The sequence below is a fragment of the Leiobunum rupestre genome, chromosome 10 (assembly GCF_980474605.1).
Source record: "Leiobunum rupestre chromosome 10, qqLeiRupe1.1.hap1, whole genome shotgun sequence".
NCBI classification, from domain to species: domain Eukaryota; kingdom Metazoa; phylum Arthropoda; class Arachnida; order Opiliones; family Sclerosomatidae; genus Leiobunum; species Leiobunum rupestre.
The window spans coordinates 40,041,152-40,056,491 of record NC_143393.1 but is presented as its reverse complement, the minus strand read 5'-3'; the positions used below and the strand labels follow the sequence as shown (position 1 = coordinate 40,056,491).

At 36.1% G+C, this 15,340-nt stretch overlaps 2 protein-coding genes across 2 annotated transcripts in view; one reads left to right on the top strand and one right to left on the bottom strand.

The window, feature by feature from the left end:
- LOC149925676 (uncharacterized) overlaps positions 1-15,340 on the bottom strand; it is a 135,397-nt gene that overhangs the window by 103,823 nt on the left and 16,234 nt on the right. The window lies entirely within an intron of this gene.
- The window catches only part of LOC149925675 (uncharacterized), a 39,319-nt gene continuing 32,564 nt past the window's right edge, over positions 8,586-15,340 (top strand). Inside the window, exon 1 of the mRNA XM_090161807.1 lies at positions 8,586-8,641. Within this exon, the coding sequence (XP_090017933.1) occupies positions 8,608-8,641 (34 nt within the window). The 5' untranslated portion in view covers positions 8,586-8,607. The remainder of the gene's footprint in view (positions 8,642-15,340) is intronic.

Sequence of the window (15,340 nt, the reverse complement as noted above, 5' to 3'; positions counted from 1 at the left end):
TCCATCAAGGCGCTCTTGGGGTCTGGCTTAATCTGTTTACCATGGCCTGGACCAGCTCTCGGTAGCCCTGAAGAGACACCTTTATCCAAATCTGCCTTTTGATTCATGATCTGACTCGCGAAACCGTTTGAGAGAATGGGTTGGTGTATTAAACATTCAACAGAAGTTCATAATATCTATCTTACGAGAAAAGTTGCTCTATTATCGTATACAAGTATCTTTTGCTCAAGGCAGATTCCAATGGCCGCTTGTCTATAACTTCATCTAACGATGTTAAAATTTCACTCAACAGACAGGGTTGCCACACGTCAGGGAAAACAGGGAAATCAGGGAAAAGTCAGGGAATTTAAAAATGGGCCTAAAAAGTCAGGGAAATGTCATGGAATTTTAAGAATTGGTAAAAATTCAGGGAAAAGTCAGGAAATTCAATTTTATCTTGGCACTTTTTGAAGGTAATTTAACTCTAGATCTATGACAAATTCCACGATTATCATTTATTTCCTTGAATGTTTGGCTAATTTTTTCAACATTGCAATAACCTTTTTACTGAAATATAAGTTCATCTAAATTTATTAACTTCTGATAAAAGTAAAATATAAAAGAAAAATTTCGGCCTTAATAAGTCAGGGAAAATCTGTTAAAATGGTCAGGGAAACCAGGGATTAGTCAGGGAATTTGAATCTGAAAATTTTGTGGCAACCCTGACAGAGATACTCTTTTGATATAATATTTTAGAGAATCACCGTAATCATGTATTTGTTTCTTCCAAAACAAATTTTGAAAAATCCACGGTACCCCGCGAATTTTCCAAGACAATAACTTTAGCAGTATAGGCTTCGAACTCAGGAAATATAGCGCCATCTGCCTTAATTGAACTTTCAGCTGTTGTGCAGGGATAATTTTGAAACGAGCAGACAGCTTTCATATATTCAATTTAAAACTCGGTTGGTAGGCGGCGATAAATATGACCAAAATCAGTGTGATAAATAAGGCACTATCACAGGCCAATGGCCAGTTTAAAAAATAGCTGGGCCAGTTTAAAAATTAAATGCTTGGGGTGTTAGTGGCCCTGGTGACCACTTAATTAATTCAAAGTTTTACCCGTCAAGATTTTAGTTCATTAAAAAAATACTATATTAATCCCTAAAATTGTTTGGTTTTTGCTTCTAGCACATATTGTCAAGAATAAATAATTTGACCATAAGTTATGAAAGCCTGATTTTGAAGGTTAAAAATGGCCAGTGGCCAGTTTTTAATTAAACAACCTAGGCTCTACTGGCCACAGGTCCAGTTTCAAAAAATTCTTTATTTCTCAGCCTGACCAAAATTGAAACTACGCACGAAGCCTATAAGGAGAGGGATACTTAATATATATATTATATGCTTATGTGATTATAGACTTCACGCGTAATGATATGTCTAGCACATTCAGTTCGCAACTATAAAATAGAATGAAGCGTTCGGGCCATCAATTCGTACGTGCAAGAATCATTAGGCAGTCATTCAACACTTGACCCAGGATCAAAAAGGAAGTGAACAAGACGTGGCGTTAGACTAAAATTGTAAGTGCGGCCATCAAATGATACGAACAAAGAATTTGGGAAATTTTCCAGTAGGCTTGGTGCGTAGTTTATATTTTGGTCACAAGTAGCGCCACCTACCGGCTGAGTTTTAAATTGAATATATGAAAGCTGTCTGCTTGATCAAAATTATCTCTGAACAACAGCTGAAAGTTTCATCCAAAAACATTGATATTCAAAAGTTGTCAGCTATTTCTTCACATATTTAGTTGACGTATATTACGGCAGATGGTGCTATATTTCCTAAGCTCGAAGCAAATTGGTGATTCTGCCAAAACCGTAATAATATTTGAGAAATTAGATTTCCAATAATTTGCGAAATATAAGTGAAACAATTCTGCGTAAAAATAAACATAAGCGCCATCTATTAAAACTTTTTTTGGTATTAAAAATATACAGAAATAGATGGCGCCATGTTTTATATAGCCAAAGTACAAAAGTTATGTTTCCGTAATCTCCAAAGCGCTATAAGTTGGCCGTGCTTCAAAGGCACACCCAGAAAATAAATATCTAGTGGCAACACTGCTTTTGCGGGCCAATTTTGTAGAACGACCTTTTTCTATAACCGAGGTTTAGCTTCAAAGATTTAAACCTAATAATTTTCTTACTAATTCTTTTGAATAAACAAAATTAAACGAAAATATGACTATTGAAATCTTTATTTTTATGTAAATTGGCATTTTTGGTGGTAGTAGCGAAGTTTCAGTGGGACGGACATGAAAGACCTGGTCTTGCAATAAGACGGCCGATGACGGGGTTCGAGGAAATTCTAAAATAGGAAAGGCGATGATGAGGATGACGGTTAATGTAAAAATGAGTTAAGTGTCATATCCAAGTTATCTTCTAGTTTTCGCTCCTTGCCGGCACCACGCCCTACTTTGAAAACCCTCTTCTTATAACTAGGAATATGTATACACCCTTTCGGCGGGACACGACACTACTTCCCGATATTAATATATTTTTAAGCGAGAGGTTCTGTGCATGATTAAATACTTCTTTCCATAAAATGAGAAACTGGTTCTATGTCCATATGGTGTTGCAACTGTCCAAAATTGATTTTTTTCATACGCTTGAAATCAGGGAACGAAAAAAATTGTAATTGGATTTTATATTGATTTTAATTTGAGTGTAGCAGTAGTGTAAACTAAAATTTAATTTAATCTTCATTAAATTTAATTATTAATAAAAAAATAAATTTAATATGCGCTTAAATAAATCTACCTCCCAGGAAATCGCCAAGAAGTAATATTTCCTAGAGCCAGGACCCGCAAGTTATTGTTTATATAGTGCTTGTTGAAATAATGGAAAAATTTTACCTGTAAACAGAACGTCGTGTTTTTTCCAAGCCTTATTATGTCAAAAAAGCTACCTGGTTATAAGGGAACGCTTGTTGCTGCCGTAAAGGTGAAAAATGTCCATTATTATAAACAGTGACTTGCAGGTACCGGCTCTCGGAAATATTACTTCTGGGCGATTTCCCGGGAGGATGATTTATTGAAGCGTCTATTGAGTTTGCTCTGAATTGACATTTCTAGACAACCTACGTTCGTACATTTTTATTAATACTTTGAAGAATAATAGGTGACTTAAATCACTATTTTTAAATCACTTAATTTCAATCAAATTGATCATATGTCCGAATTTGCCGTTTTGTCAAACAAAGGTTGAATTTAATTTTTTTCCTTAAATTTTTTTTAATTGTCTTTATAAAGGGATATTCTTATACTGTTCGTATAAATGGAAAATATTTATATTTTCGACGACCTTACAACTTAGGGTAGACTAGGTAAAGATTAGTTTAGGTGGAGTTAGATTAGGTTACTTAATGTTGAGTTAGATTAGGTTACTTAATGTTGAGTTAGATTAGGTTACTTAATGTTGAGTTAGATTAGGTTACTTAATGTTGAGTTAGATTAGGTTACTTAATGTTGAGTTATATTAGGTTACTTAATGTTGAGTTATATTAGGTTACTTAATGTTGAGTTATATTAGGTTACTTAATGTTGAGTTATATTAGGTTACTTAATGTTGAGTTATATTAGGTTACTTAATGTTGAGTTATATTAGGTTACTTAATGTTGAGTTATATTAGGTTACTTAATGTTGAGTTATATTAGGTTACTTAATGTTGAGTTATATTAGGTTACTTAATGTTGAGTTATATTAGGTTACTTAATGTTGAGTTATATTAGGTTACTTAATGTTGAGTTATATTAGGTTACTTAAAGTTGAGTTATATTAGGTTATGCAAGAAAACGAGAACCACCGTTGGTCTAAAGGTAACAATGAACACGGTTGAAGAGGTAAAAAAGACCAACAACGTTTGGGGAAACTAAAATATATTTATTTATTAAGTTTAGGTTGAGTTAGATTAGGTTAGTTTAGGTTACATTAGCTTAGTTTAGGTTACATTAGCTTAGTTTAGGTTAGTTTAGGTTGAGTTAGATTAGGTTATATTAGGTTAGTTTAGGTTGAGTTAGATTAGGTTATATTAGGTTAGTTTAGGTTGAGTTAGATTAGGTTATATTAGGTTAGTTTAGGTTGAGTTAGATTAGGTTATATTAGGTTAGTTTAGGTTGAGTTAGATTAGTTTATATTAGGTTAGTTTAGGTTGAGTTAGATTAGGTTATATTAGATTAGTTTACGTTGAGTTACATTAGGTTAGTTTAGGTTGATTTAGATTAGGTTCTATTAGGCTATTTTCAGTACTTTGGGTTAGCTTAGGTTACTTTCGGTTTCAATATAATTATGCTATCCTAATAATCGTAAAATATTTTTATTTTTTAATATTCTTCGCGATCATTTGCAAATTTAAATTGTGATGCATGAAAGAACGTAATTAGTAATGAAGTTGAGACAAATGGTACCAAATGAGCACACTTTGCCGAGGATTTGATGGAAATTGTTTTTTAGTAGTTGACGTTTGTCTTATTTAACCATGTTTTAACGATTTGAAAATACGTTTCACATTTGACGGAGTTTATTCGCGGCCCATTTCTCCGGGTGCAATACTCAGCACGGCGGCGATACAGCCTTAAACCCTCCAAGTGCACAAATATATAATTTCCGGACTCTAGATTTATAACGTGAGCTAGATCAACCGTCGCCTCTCAACCAACGAATTGAAGGTAGTATTACGCAAGTTATTTAAAAGTAAACACGGGCTTAAGAAATTAATATTTGACCTTCCTAAGTGCAAATGAAGGTAACTCGGATTTGGCCTTGATAAATAATTAAATACGGACTTTGGGTGGTGCGTCGAACTTTTGGGACGTTCACAAATTACGTAACGCAGAAAATGGACTATCCCCGTAAGAATTTTTAGTTCTTTTAGGACTCTGTATTTCATTCTCGAGTAATTCGTTTTATCATTACTTTAAATTTGTTCGGATTTAGCTTTTTTGACACCCTTTTATTGTGGAATTTTCTAGCTTTTTGTGTTTTTTAGCAGTTTTCGCATTACAGTCTATAGGTGGTACATATTAACTTTTAATTACTCAAATAGAAGTCGTAACCAAAAATGCCACAAATTTGATAAATTTAACTGTTACTTTTGTATAAAATCATGAAAGTTACGATTCATTTATTACTGGATAAAATCATGAAAGTTGCGATTCATTTATTACTGGATAAAATCATGAAAGTTACGATTCATTTATTACTGGATAAAATCATGAAAGTTGCGATTCATTTATTACTGGATAAAATCAAGAAATTCAAATATGGGTTCATATGATTCCGATCTAAACCAGGAAATAGAAACATCGGTTCATTTGATTCCGGTTAAAATCATTAACACCAAACATTGCTTCATTTGATTCCGGTTAAAATCATTAACACCAAACATTGCTTCATTTGATTCCGGTTAAAATCATGAACACCAAAAATTTCTTCTTTTGATTCCGGTTAAAATCCCAGACAGAATTCTTAACGCTATCACTTAGCAAAGAGATTTACGTCGAAACTAAGACTTTCGAGTTACGACATTTTTGCGCGCAGATGAAGGGTAGATATTCGCCAATATCAGGAGTGGTAATAGAAACCCCAAAATCACCAGAACGAAATTTCCATAAAAGTCCTCGGATCACGTCTCATTCGGTCTAAAAATAAACTTCCAAGCAGTTAAGACTATCCTTTCGACGTGAAATCATTAAAGGCTCTATGCAAATGACCCCTCGCCCTCCCGAGGGGGGGCACATCTCCCCAGGGTTTTAATAACGAAAAAAGTCTTCGAAGATTCGCGTGTACTAATAGACCGCTGGAAAGGAGTCATAAAATACTGGAGATTTAAATTTCTAAACTACCCGGATGTGAAAAGCGAAAGTTCAAAAAATGTGAAACAGAAACATAGTTGGAGTTTTTCTAAAATCAAAGTAATTGATTTTGTTTATTTAATTCAAATTTATTTCATTTGTTGATATTTAATCAAATAATGACGTTTCCCGATTCATAACGCTTCTGTGGTATTGTGTCGCGGGACTAACGATGTTAGCGAGTAAAGCTCTGTAACATTTTTTGACTGTTTTCAGCAGCCTACAAATAAATGAAATGAACCACGTAGGCTCGGATAATAAAGGCAACAATTAATGTATTTAAGAATTGAACACCAAATAAAAAATAACCCTAATTTAAATAATGATTTAATTTAGAATTAGCCCTATTTTGGATTTAACCACCAAATCTATTAAACATAGTCAGTGACTTTGGAGGAAAGAGTAACTACTTTAGATTAAAGAGCTACTACTTTAGATTAAAGAGCTACTACTTTAGATTAAAGAGCTACTACTTTAGATTAAAGAGCTACTACTTTAGATTAAAGAGCTACTACTTTAGATTAAAGAGCTACTACTTTAGATTAAAGAGCTACTACTTTAGATTAAAGAGCTACTACTTTAGATTAAAGAGCTACTACTTTAGATTAAAGAGCTACTACTTAAGAGGAAAGAGCTACTACTTAAGAGGAAAGAGCTACTACTTTAGATTAAAGAGCTACTACTTAAGAGGAAAGAGATTTAGCTATGTCTTCACACTCTTAGCTACTACCAATTTAACAATATCGAAGATGAATTTTCGTGGTATGAATATTGTAATGGTCCGGTTATTACGAAAGATTTACAGGTTAATGGTTGTATTATTTTTATATATCTCTCTCTGCTAGCCCCACGTTGTCTTACGATCTTACCCCAACTTTATCGTTGGTTCCTCTGCTACCCCTCGTTATCTTGCGTGAACTTTCTCATTGGCTGCAGCTGCTCAACGTTCTCGCTGTCTTAGCCCCACTTTATCTCTGGCAAGTTACCTCAACTAAATTTTTAGCTCAAATGATTTACAGGTGATCATAAAAATTACTTTATCTTTTTACCTCTCCGAGGGGACAAAGTCCCCTCGGAGGGGTTATACAACCACCGTGTCTGTCTGTGGGTCTGTGGGTCTGTCAGGCATTTTCGATGCAAAGTGTAATCACTGCGTACGCAGTTTCTCAAAGGGTTGGCAAAACCACCGTGTGACGGTGAGCGTTAACGGATGCATTTGCGGTTTGGTTGGTGTTTTTTCGCTCACCGTCGTGACGGTTTGGTGTATTACGTTTTTGTAATGTTTATGCGTAGGTTGTGAGTGTTGAATTTGTTGTGTTTGTGTTCTGATGGTTGTGCATGTTGAGTCTGTTGTGTTTATATGGGCGTTTTCTCTCCAACTTCTTCTTAATGACTTTGGGACGGACCGAGTGCTGAGTGTAATGCTACCTCTCAACGTCCAATGGCAGGGTTTCCACCAGTTGTACACGGTATTCGTCTTAGTATCAATTTGCGATCGCATCGGGCGGGATTTGAACCCGAGATCTACTGATTGACAGGCGGACGTTCTACCACAGAACCACCGACACTCGTTACGCCTTATTGAAAATTAGACCTTCAGCTTTATCGGAAGCGTATTTAATAGAGTACGAAATTTTGGTTTAATTGAAATAGAATTGAAATTGAAATTATTGCATCGAAGAAATTCTAATTTAGCGTTTCTCTATTGATTAAAAACAAATGCGCCACCCAAGTTTCGAACCCAGACCATTCGGCTTGGCAGTCGAGCGCTCTACCACAGAACCACCGATAGCTGCTTAGATTCACTGAAATTAAGACAGGCATCGTAAGCATAATAGGTAATAAAGTCTTTTTTTATTAATGAATTTATGAAGGCCTAATCTGGTTTTTTTTAAAGGTTAAATCTTGTTTTAGCGCAGTCAGCCGAGATTAGAGGGTTAAAGGGTAGACCCTGTGGGTGGTCCACTTTGTTAGTTTTTTTTGTTATTTATTTACGGGTATTCTTAACGACCTATATATAGTTGTGTTAATTCAAAGGAGATAATTTAACGTTAATTGCTTTAAGAGCTGGCGGTTAGTCAAGTGGCTCTCTGTGCTTTGTTGATGGTAAGGTTTTTGCTTCTTGTAAATATATTTGGTGTGGATATTTCGATATCTACGATTTCTAACGCAGTCAATGATTTCTTGGGTGTGCGAGTCATTATATGATATTGGAAATTGGACGGCATTGGTATTTTTCATGCGGTATGTGTCACAACGTCAACTGGAAGTTGAAATAAAATGAGCGTTAAAGATGCGGCCAGTATTTCGTAAGCGAGAAAAATACAAATACCATCTGTAGATGTTTCTTTCATTAAAATTTGCTTTGTATTATATTCAACTGATAAACATGTACTGTAAAAAGGGTTAAATTCAATTGTGCATTGTTTTAGTGAATCTAACTCGCTGTTGTAACTACTTAATTGATAATATTCTGAATAAATTAAACTCGATTGTTTCGTCTCAATTATTTAAATTAAAATTAAAATTTTATACCGGGCGGGATAGAACTGGGATTACGTTTTTCGTAAATAACTCTGAATTGCGGAGACATCTTTGGGGGTCGTATCGAGAAATTAATACCACTAGGGACCATACTTCCGAGGAGAGGTATATTTTGGCTTGCCAACTTGTTTAAATTAAAATTAACCGTAAATAACTTGAAATGTGTATCTATGGAATGTTTGAAATGTCAGGAATTTCCCTACGGTGAGTAGTCTCTTCGATAGATTATTCGGAACAATCTAGTGTTTAAATTTCAAGTTTCAGAATTTTAAATATAGAAATGCACTAAGCTAACATAGCTTCCTCACTCTGTGAGATAGATAGCGCGTTCGCGAGGTCGCTCGATTTGTTATATGAAGTTCCACTGAGAAATGGAGAGCGGGTCTCGCCGAGATTCGTGTGTTCCACTGGCGATCGGATCTAGCAGCGAGCGCTCGAAGTTGATCCCAAAATTTTGGCAGATCAACAAATTGCGGGCATTTTTGATGTGCGAAATGTCGGCTGCTAGAGACAGAAATTCTCGATTTCGGCTAGCTTACGTGTTATTAGAGTCTCTTCTGACAGCTCTGATGAAGAATTGAAAGCTAAAGCATTAGAATATTATGCACCGAACATAGCTACACCCAAAATTATTATTATGTAAATGATGTGGTTATGAATTATGATGATAACGAGGTAAGTATTTAAGCCTCGTCTTTGTACTACGGCCATTTTAACATCACGGGAAGGATATTTAAAATTTCCACGCGTGTTCCATTGGAAAATATATCAGTGGCGCTCCAACAAAATCGGATACCAATTTTAGAGCGCTCTGAGGTCTTACCAGTGGAACTCGCTATAAGGGTTCGCGAAAAACGCAAAAACCTCGTCTGCATTTATTCCGTTCAGAGATGGCGGCACTCGTTAAGCCGCAGAAGGAAAGGGACAGAGTAACGTTTTAACTGCCAAATAAGATGCGTGGCCAAGGAAAGCCTCCACTTAAGGAGATGGTTCTAAACCAAAATCAATAATAGCCTCTGGCGGGAAAGGCCACCAAAATAATTTCCAATTCAGTCCCTGGGGGCCGCGATAAGCCGAGAAGTCTGAAAATTGGGTTTGTGAAAAGTCGGGCAACGCTAAAACCTGCCATCTGTTGGGAAGGGAAAGGGTAGATTTTAGTCCTACCAAAAGTACATAATATAGGCTTACGAAAAAAGTTTCCTACTGATTTTTGAATGGTAAATATTGGTTCTAAATCTTAAAGGTTTTATCTCAATAAATGTAGGTTTACGTTTTAAACGCTGTAAATAATTCACGAAAATTTATTATTTACCATTATCAAAAGAAAATGCAGACTTTAGATCTTCAGATTTTACCTACCGCGATGCTTGCTAGCTTATTTAACGCGCTCGCGATCACATGACATAGTTATCCAATAGAAAATCGAGTTTTTACAAAATAACAATTACAAATTAAATGTCGAGGGGCTCGTAACTCCCCAATTAGCGGGGATCTGGCGGAGGAGTTCTCTTCTTATCGACGACCTTTTCCTCATTAAGGTTTTATTTATCCCCAGCGCAGCCTCAAGTGACTCTGTCCTAAAGACATTATACAATTTCATGAATTTTCTGACCAAATCTTTTTGGTTCCCATGTGTTCTTTTCATCTAGGAGCAACAAACACAACACCCCACACAAGGAGAACGCAACCCGTCGAAAGTCGTGCATTTTCTTGCGTACTGTTTTCATTGGTTAGACGCGTTAGCGCCTGCTGCCGTCGGAAGGGGAAAATTCGGAAATTGTCTTCCCCTCCTGCCCGTAAAACGTTCAGCGTAAAGGTTCGACCAATGAAATTTGTACACAACACTGCGTTAGTGTGTTTAAAGGCTAGCTGCGTTCTCCTTGTGTTTGTTGCTCCTATTTTTCAATATTTTTAATCATGATTTAAACATTTTTAATCTTTGTACAGCCAAAGCTACAGATTTAATTTTAATATAATATAATCATGATTTAATCATACGAGGGTCTCCTAATAATCCTTGGAGTGAGCTCAACCCCCTCGTCTGTTGTGTAAGATTAGTTTTCTTACATTTTAATATTTCAATTTTTAAATAAAAAAAAGCCAAGTCCACAAGAAAGTTTTACAGACCAATGGTAATATAAACGCTACTAAATCAAAATCAACGCATTGTAATTTCTATTTTTAAGCCTTGGCTAGTCATTTGGAATTGGAAACGAAATATTTCCTCTTCAATTTCTGATAATATAAATTAATGAAAAGTTCTGAGATGTCATGAAATAGAAGTAATTAAATAAAATAAAATCCTTTTAATGTTTAAATGTTTGAAAAATTAAATTTAAAACTATTAAATCTTTAAAGCCGGTACAGCTGACAGTTTCTGTCTGTATTTACTTTTGGGCTAATGTAGTTAGGCTTAGGAAATACCGTGTTTAGAGCTAAGTATTTATCAGTTTCAAAAAGATAATTTCAAGGTATTTAAATAGTCTTATTTGTTTTCAACAACTTTTACCGAAATTATACGATTTTTATGGGAACTATATTCCACAGCGGCGTAGCACATCATTTGATTAAATCCCAGAAAAGTGGCCAGAGGGGGATGACAGTACGAAACCCTGAATTTGTATCCCTTAAATAAGGCGTCGCGAGTCGAAGCTTTATGTCTGTATTTACTTACTTTTGCCATTATCTACCATTATTTAGCACTTTTCCCATTTTATACCATAAAGTTATTTACCACTATTTTTTCAATTATTCTATAAATCCAGACGCTACTTCTCTCGTATTAAACATCGTATTTACTTCTGGTTTTACGTAGAAAATCCCCCACTCGAAACGAGCTTGTTAAAGTTAATCCGCGAAAAGCGTCCCTTGAACCCGCAGGAAATTTAACAAGGCCTGGCCATGTCGTGGCTAAATGGTCTTTGAACTTAAAAAGATTCTTTGAATCTGAATGTGTTGTTGGCTAATGACTCTGAAATTCGCAATTTTATTGGAAATGCGATTTCAACCTTTAATAGTGTTTCCGACGATCTTTTTAGCGTCTATTTTAGAATCAATTAATTTTCGGCCGTTATCTCGTCCTGCTCTCCGGAGGCCAGCTAATTAAGTGTTATTTATTTGGGAAAGCGTTGAATTCGAAGATTTTTTTTAAATGAATTTATAACTGGATCGAAAGTTGGTAATAACGCCAAAGGTTTGATAAATGTTTGGCCAATGTCAAAGCGAGGCTAAATGGACACGGCAAGTGCTAATTAAACTTAATTAAAATTATATTTAGTTTAGGTTATCACAGTGTTAAAATTATTAATCAATTTTATCCGGAAAAGGGTCATAATTTTTTTAAAAAATCAATAAAATAAAAAATACAATTTAAATCAAATAAATCTATATTTCCTTTTCCAAAAAGGAATAATCTATTTTTATTCTGACGATGGGTAAATTTGAGTTGTTCAAGATTATAAGATATAACGTTAGTTCAATTTTATTGTTCATAATTTTTTTCCGTGTGACAATTTAAGCGTTGCAAGGGCCAAGTCATCAGTGACTTATAGCCCTTTACAGCACTAAAGATTGCTCCAATTATCATATCAGCTTTGAGCAATTTGCGCTTGACTACTCGGGAATCACGCGAAACCAAGTTTTTTGACAGTGGGGTAAGTAAAATTTCCTGCCTCCCCCCTCCCTCACCACGAAACTCTTACGAAGGTTTTAGTCGGTGTCCAGCCCATAAATCGATAGGAATTAAGGGGCCCTTAGACGTCGGGCCCCTTCGCATTACGGGGTTTGCTGGGGCCCTATTTACGCCACTGCTAATTGCTGAGTGACGCAAGTCCGCGTAATTTTATTCCAAAAGGATTAACTCTACGCATTAAACGCAGAGAAAGTTCGTTCACTGAAATCCGTTTATATCCGTTGACGAATCAGTGGCCTAGCTAGGGGATTACAGAGGGAACGTGCCCTCCCTCCACCCCGAAATATATTTTATTATCTTTTTCCTACTCTTTGGATTAATTAAACTCAAAAGCTAAAACGCACGAACAACACTTACTGCCCTTTATCTGTGAAAATCGGCGAACAAACGGCTATGGCCTAACGCGCCTGCGTGAAAACTAGGAGCAACAAACACAAGGAGAACGCAGCTAGCCTTTAAACACGCTAACGAAGGGTTGTGTACGAATTTCATTGGACGAGTGTCACGAGCCTTTACGCTGAACGTTTTACGGGCGGGGGGAAGACAATTTCCGAATTTTTCCCCTTCCGACGGCAGCAGGCGCTAAAGCGTCTAGCCAATGAAAAACGTACGCAAGAAAATCCACGACTTTTGACGGGTTGCGTTCTTCTTGTGTGGGGTGTTGTGTTTGTTGCTCCTAGGTGAAAAGAACACACGGGAACCAAAAAGATTTGGTCAGAAAATTCATGAAATTGTATAATTTCTTTAGGACAGAGTCACTTGAGGCTGCGCTGGGGATAAATAAAACCTTAACGAGGAAAAGGTCGTCGATAAGAAGAGAACTGCTCCGCCAGATCCCCGCTAATTGGGGAGTTACGAGCGCGACGTTTCTAAGGTGATTTCAGTGATGGGCATTTTTTTAAATATCCATCTCAGCTCACAAGCCACTCAACTCTTTTCTTCTTACAATTTCGTAAGGAGTGCTCTCTCATTAGCTCTCTCAAAGAAAATATAATAAATTCCGCTCGTCTCAACATAGAAAACTGAAACCACTGAAAATCTAAACTAATTTAATCATATTACCTATATAATCCACAAAATCAATACTAAAGCTACCAAAATAATATAAAATTCTAAAAATTAAAATGTAAAATCGTAGCTTTATTAGCAGAGAATACACACTTTTTACGCTAATTATCATTCGCTCGTCTCAGTTTGTCATGATTTTGTGATTGAAAAAGACAGCTCGGCTCTTCTCTCGCACAATCTATGACTAAGTGAATTGCTCACCTCGAAGGTCCGCTCACATTCCGGCTGAAATATACACTCCTCCCTTACGCTCATTTAATCAAGCTCAAATTTAGGTTCTCCATCGCTCTCGCTCATTAATAACTATAGAGGCAGCTCCGTTCTTCTGCTCCCAATTATTCGAAAGCTACCGCTCATTCTTCTGCTCCCAATTATTCGAAAGTTACCGCTCATATTTCTGCTCCCAATTATTTGAAAGTTACCGCTCATTCTTCTGCTCCCAATTATTCGAAAGTTACCGCTCATATTTCTGCTCCCAATTATTTGAAAGTTACCGCTCATTCTTCTGCTCCCAATTATTCGAAAGTTACCGCTCATATTTCTGCTCCCAATTATTTGAAAGTTACCGCTCATTCTTCTGCTCCCAATAATTCGAAAGTTACCGCTCATATTTCTGCTCCCAATTATTTGAAAGTTACCGCTCATTCTTCTGCTCCCAATTATTCGAAAGTTACCGCTCATATTTCTGCTCCCAATTATTTGAAAGTTACCGCTCATTCTTCTGCTCCCAATTATTCGAAAGTTCCCGCTCATATTTCTGCTCCCAATTATTTGAAAGTTACCGCTCATTCTTCTGCTCCCAATTATTTTAAAATTACCGTTCATTCTTCTGCTCCCAATTATTTAAAAGTTACCGCTCATTCTTCTGCTCCCAATTATTTGAAAATTACCACTCATTCTGACTCCAAACGCTCCAATCCTCTCTAAAATGAGCGGAGCATGCCCATCACTGGGTGATTTGCGGACGTATCGTAAAGCCGTAGCCTTCTTGATCCTCTAGGCCTACGCGCGTCAGAAAGAAGAGTTGGCAAAGCCCGTTTTCAAATTCTCGCTAGGTGACACTCGTCTCGGGGCCTTCAGAAAAAATGGCGTTTATAAAATGAATGTCAAACCTAGTTGACTGTGTTTGACAGGGGCGTTCAGACTGTACAACTTTTAAAGGCCAATTAATTTGGCCACTTAATTTCTGTAACTAATTGGGAGTGAATTAAGCAGTGTGAACCGTAAACGTTGGTACATTTTTTGGTGGACGAAATTTGTTTGAGACATACAACTATTTGAAATTCAACCAAGCCGACAATTTTGTTTCGGCGACGGCTGTAGGGTAATTTTATCGGTGTTGGTCCATTTGATCGAAAAATATGTGATCGACAGTCGATCATTATACGTTGCAATTGATCGAATCCCATTTGTCATTTGTTTCATAAGATCGAACCTTCAAATGATCGAATACTATTTGATCGAATTCAAAAGTGTTTATAGTTTCAGTTGGTATGTTTTTATTTTACCGAATATCAATATGAAGTGCAGAAGGAATAATGATGGAATAATTCATTGCTTAAGTGCAGAAGGAATAATGATGGAATAATTCATTGCTTTAACTGCATTAAGCCACAAAGATGAAGAGATTTTGACTTTATACACTATATGATGGAATTTTTTATGACATCGACGATAACGGCCCGTTGTTTTTGATATATATAAATAGGGTCAGGTTAGGTTAGGTTAGGTTGATGTACGCGCGCCGTAGGCGCGTATGCACCGTTGCCTTTTCGATTTACTCCCCAAAACTAGTAGTTTTACCCTACAGTAGCTTTCGATCAAATTTCGTTCGATCAAATGCCATTCGATCAAATCCAATTCGATCAAATGGAAATTCGATCAAATGGGACCCGTTCGATCATTTGGGAATCGATCAAATAGACTCAAACCATTTTATCAGCGGCGGCACTAAAAATTAGTTTAAGAATATAGATACTTAAAAATTAATTAAAAAAAGGACTAGTAATTAACGTGTTAAGAAGTTATACAGGGCTTCTGTTTCCAATAAGCCCAAACCCTGTGAACAATTGTCGTACTATTGCGATACACAAAAATTGGATATAGGATTGGATTGGATTAGGTGTAGCGTAGTCTGACCAATT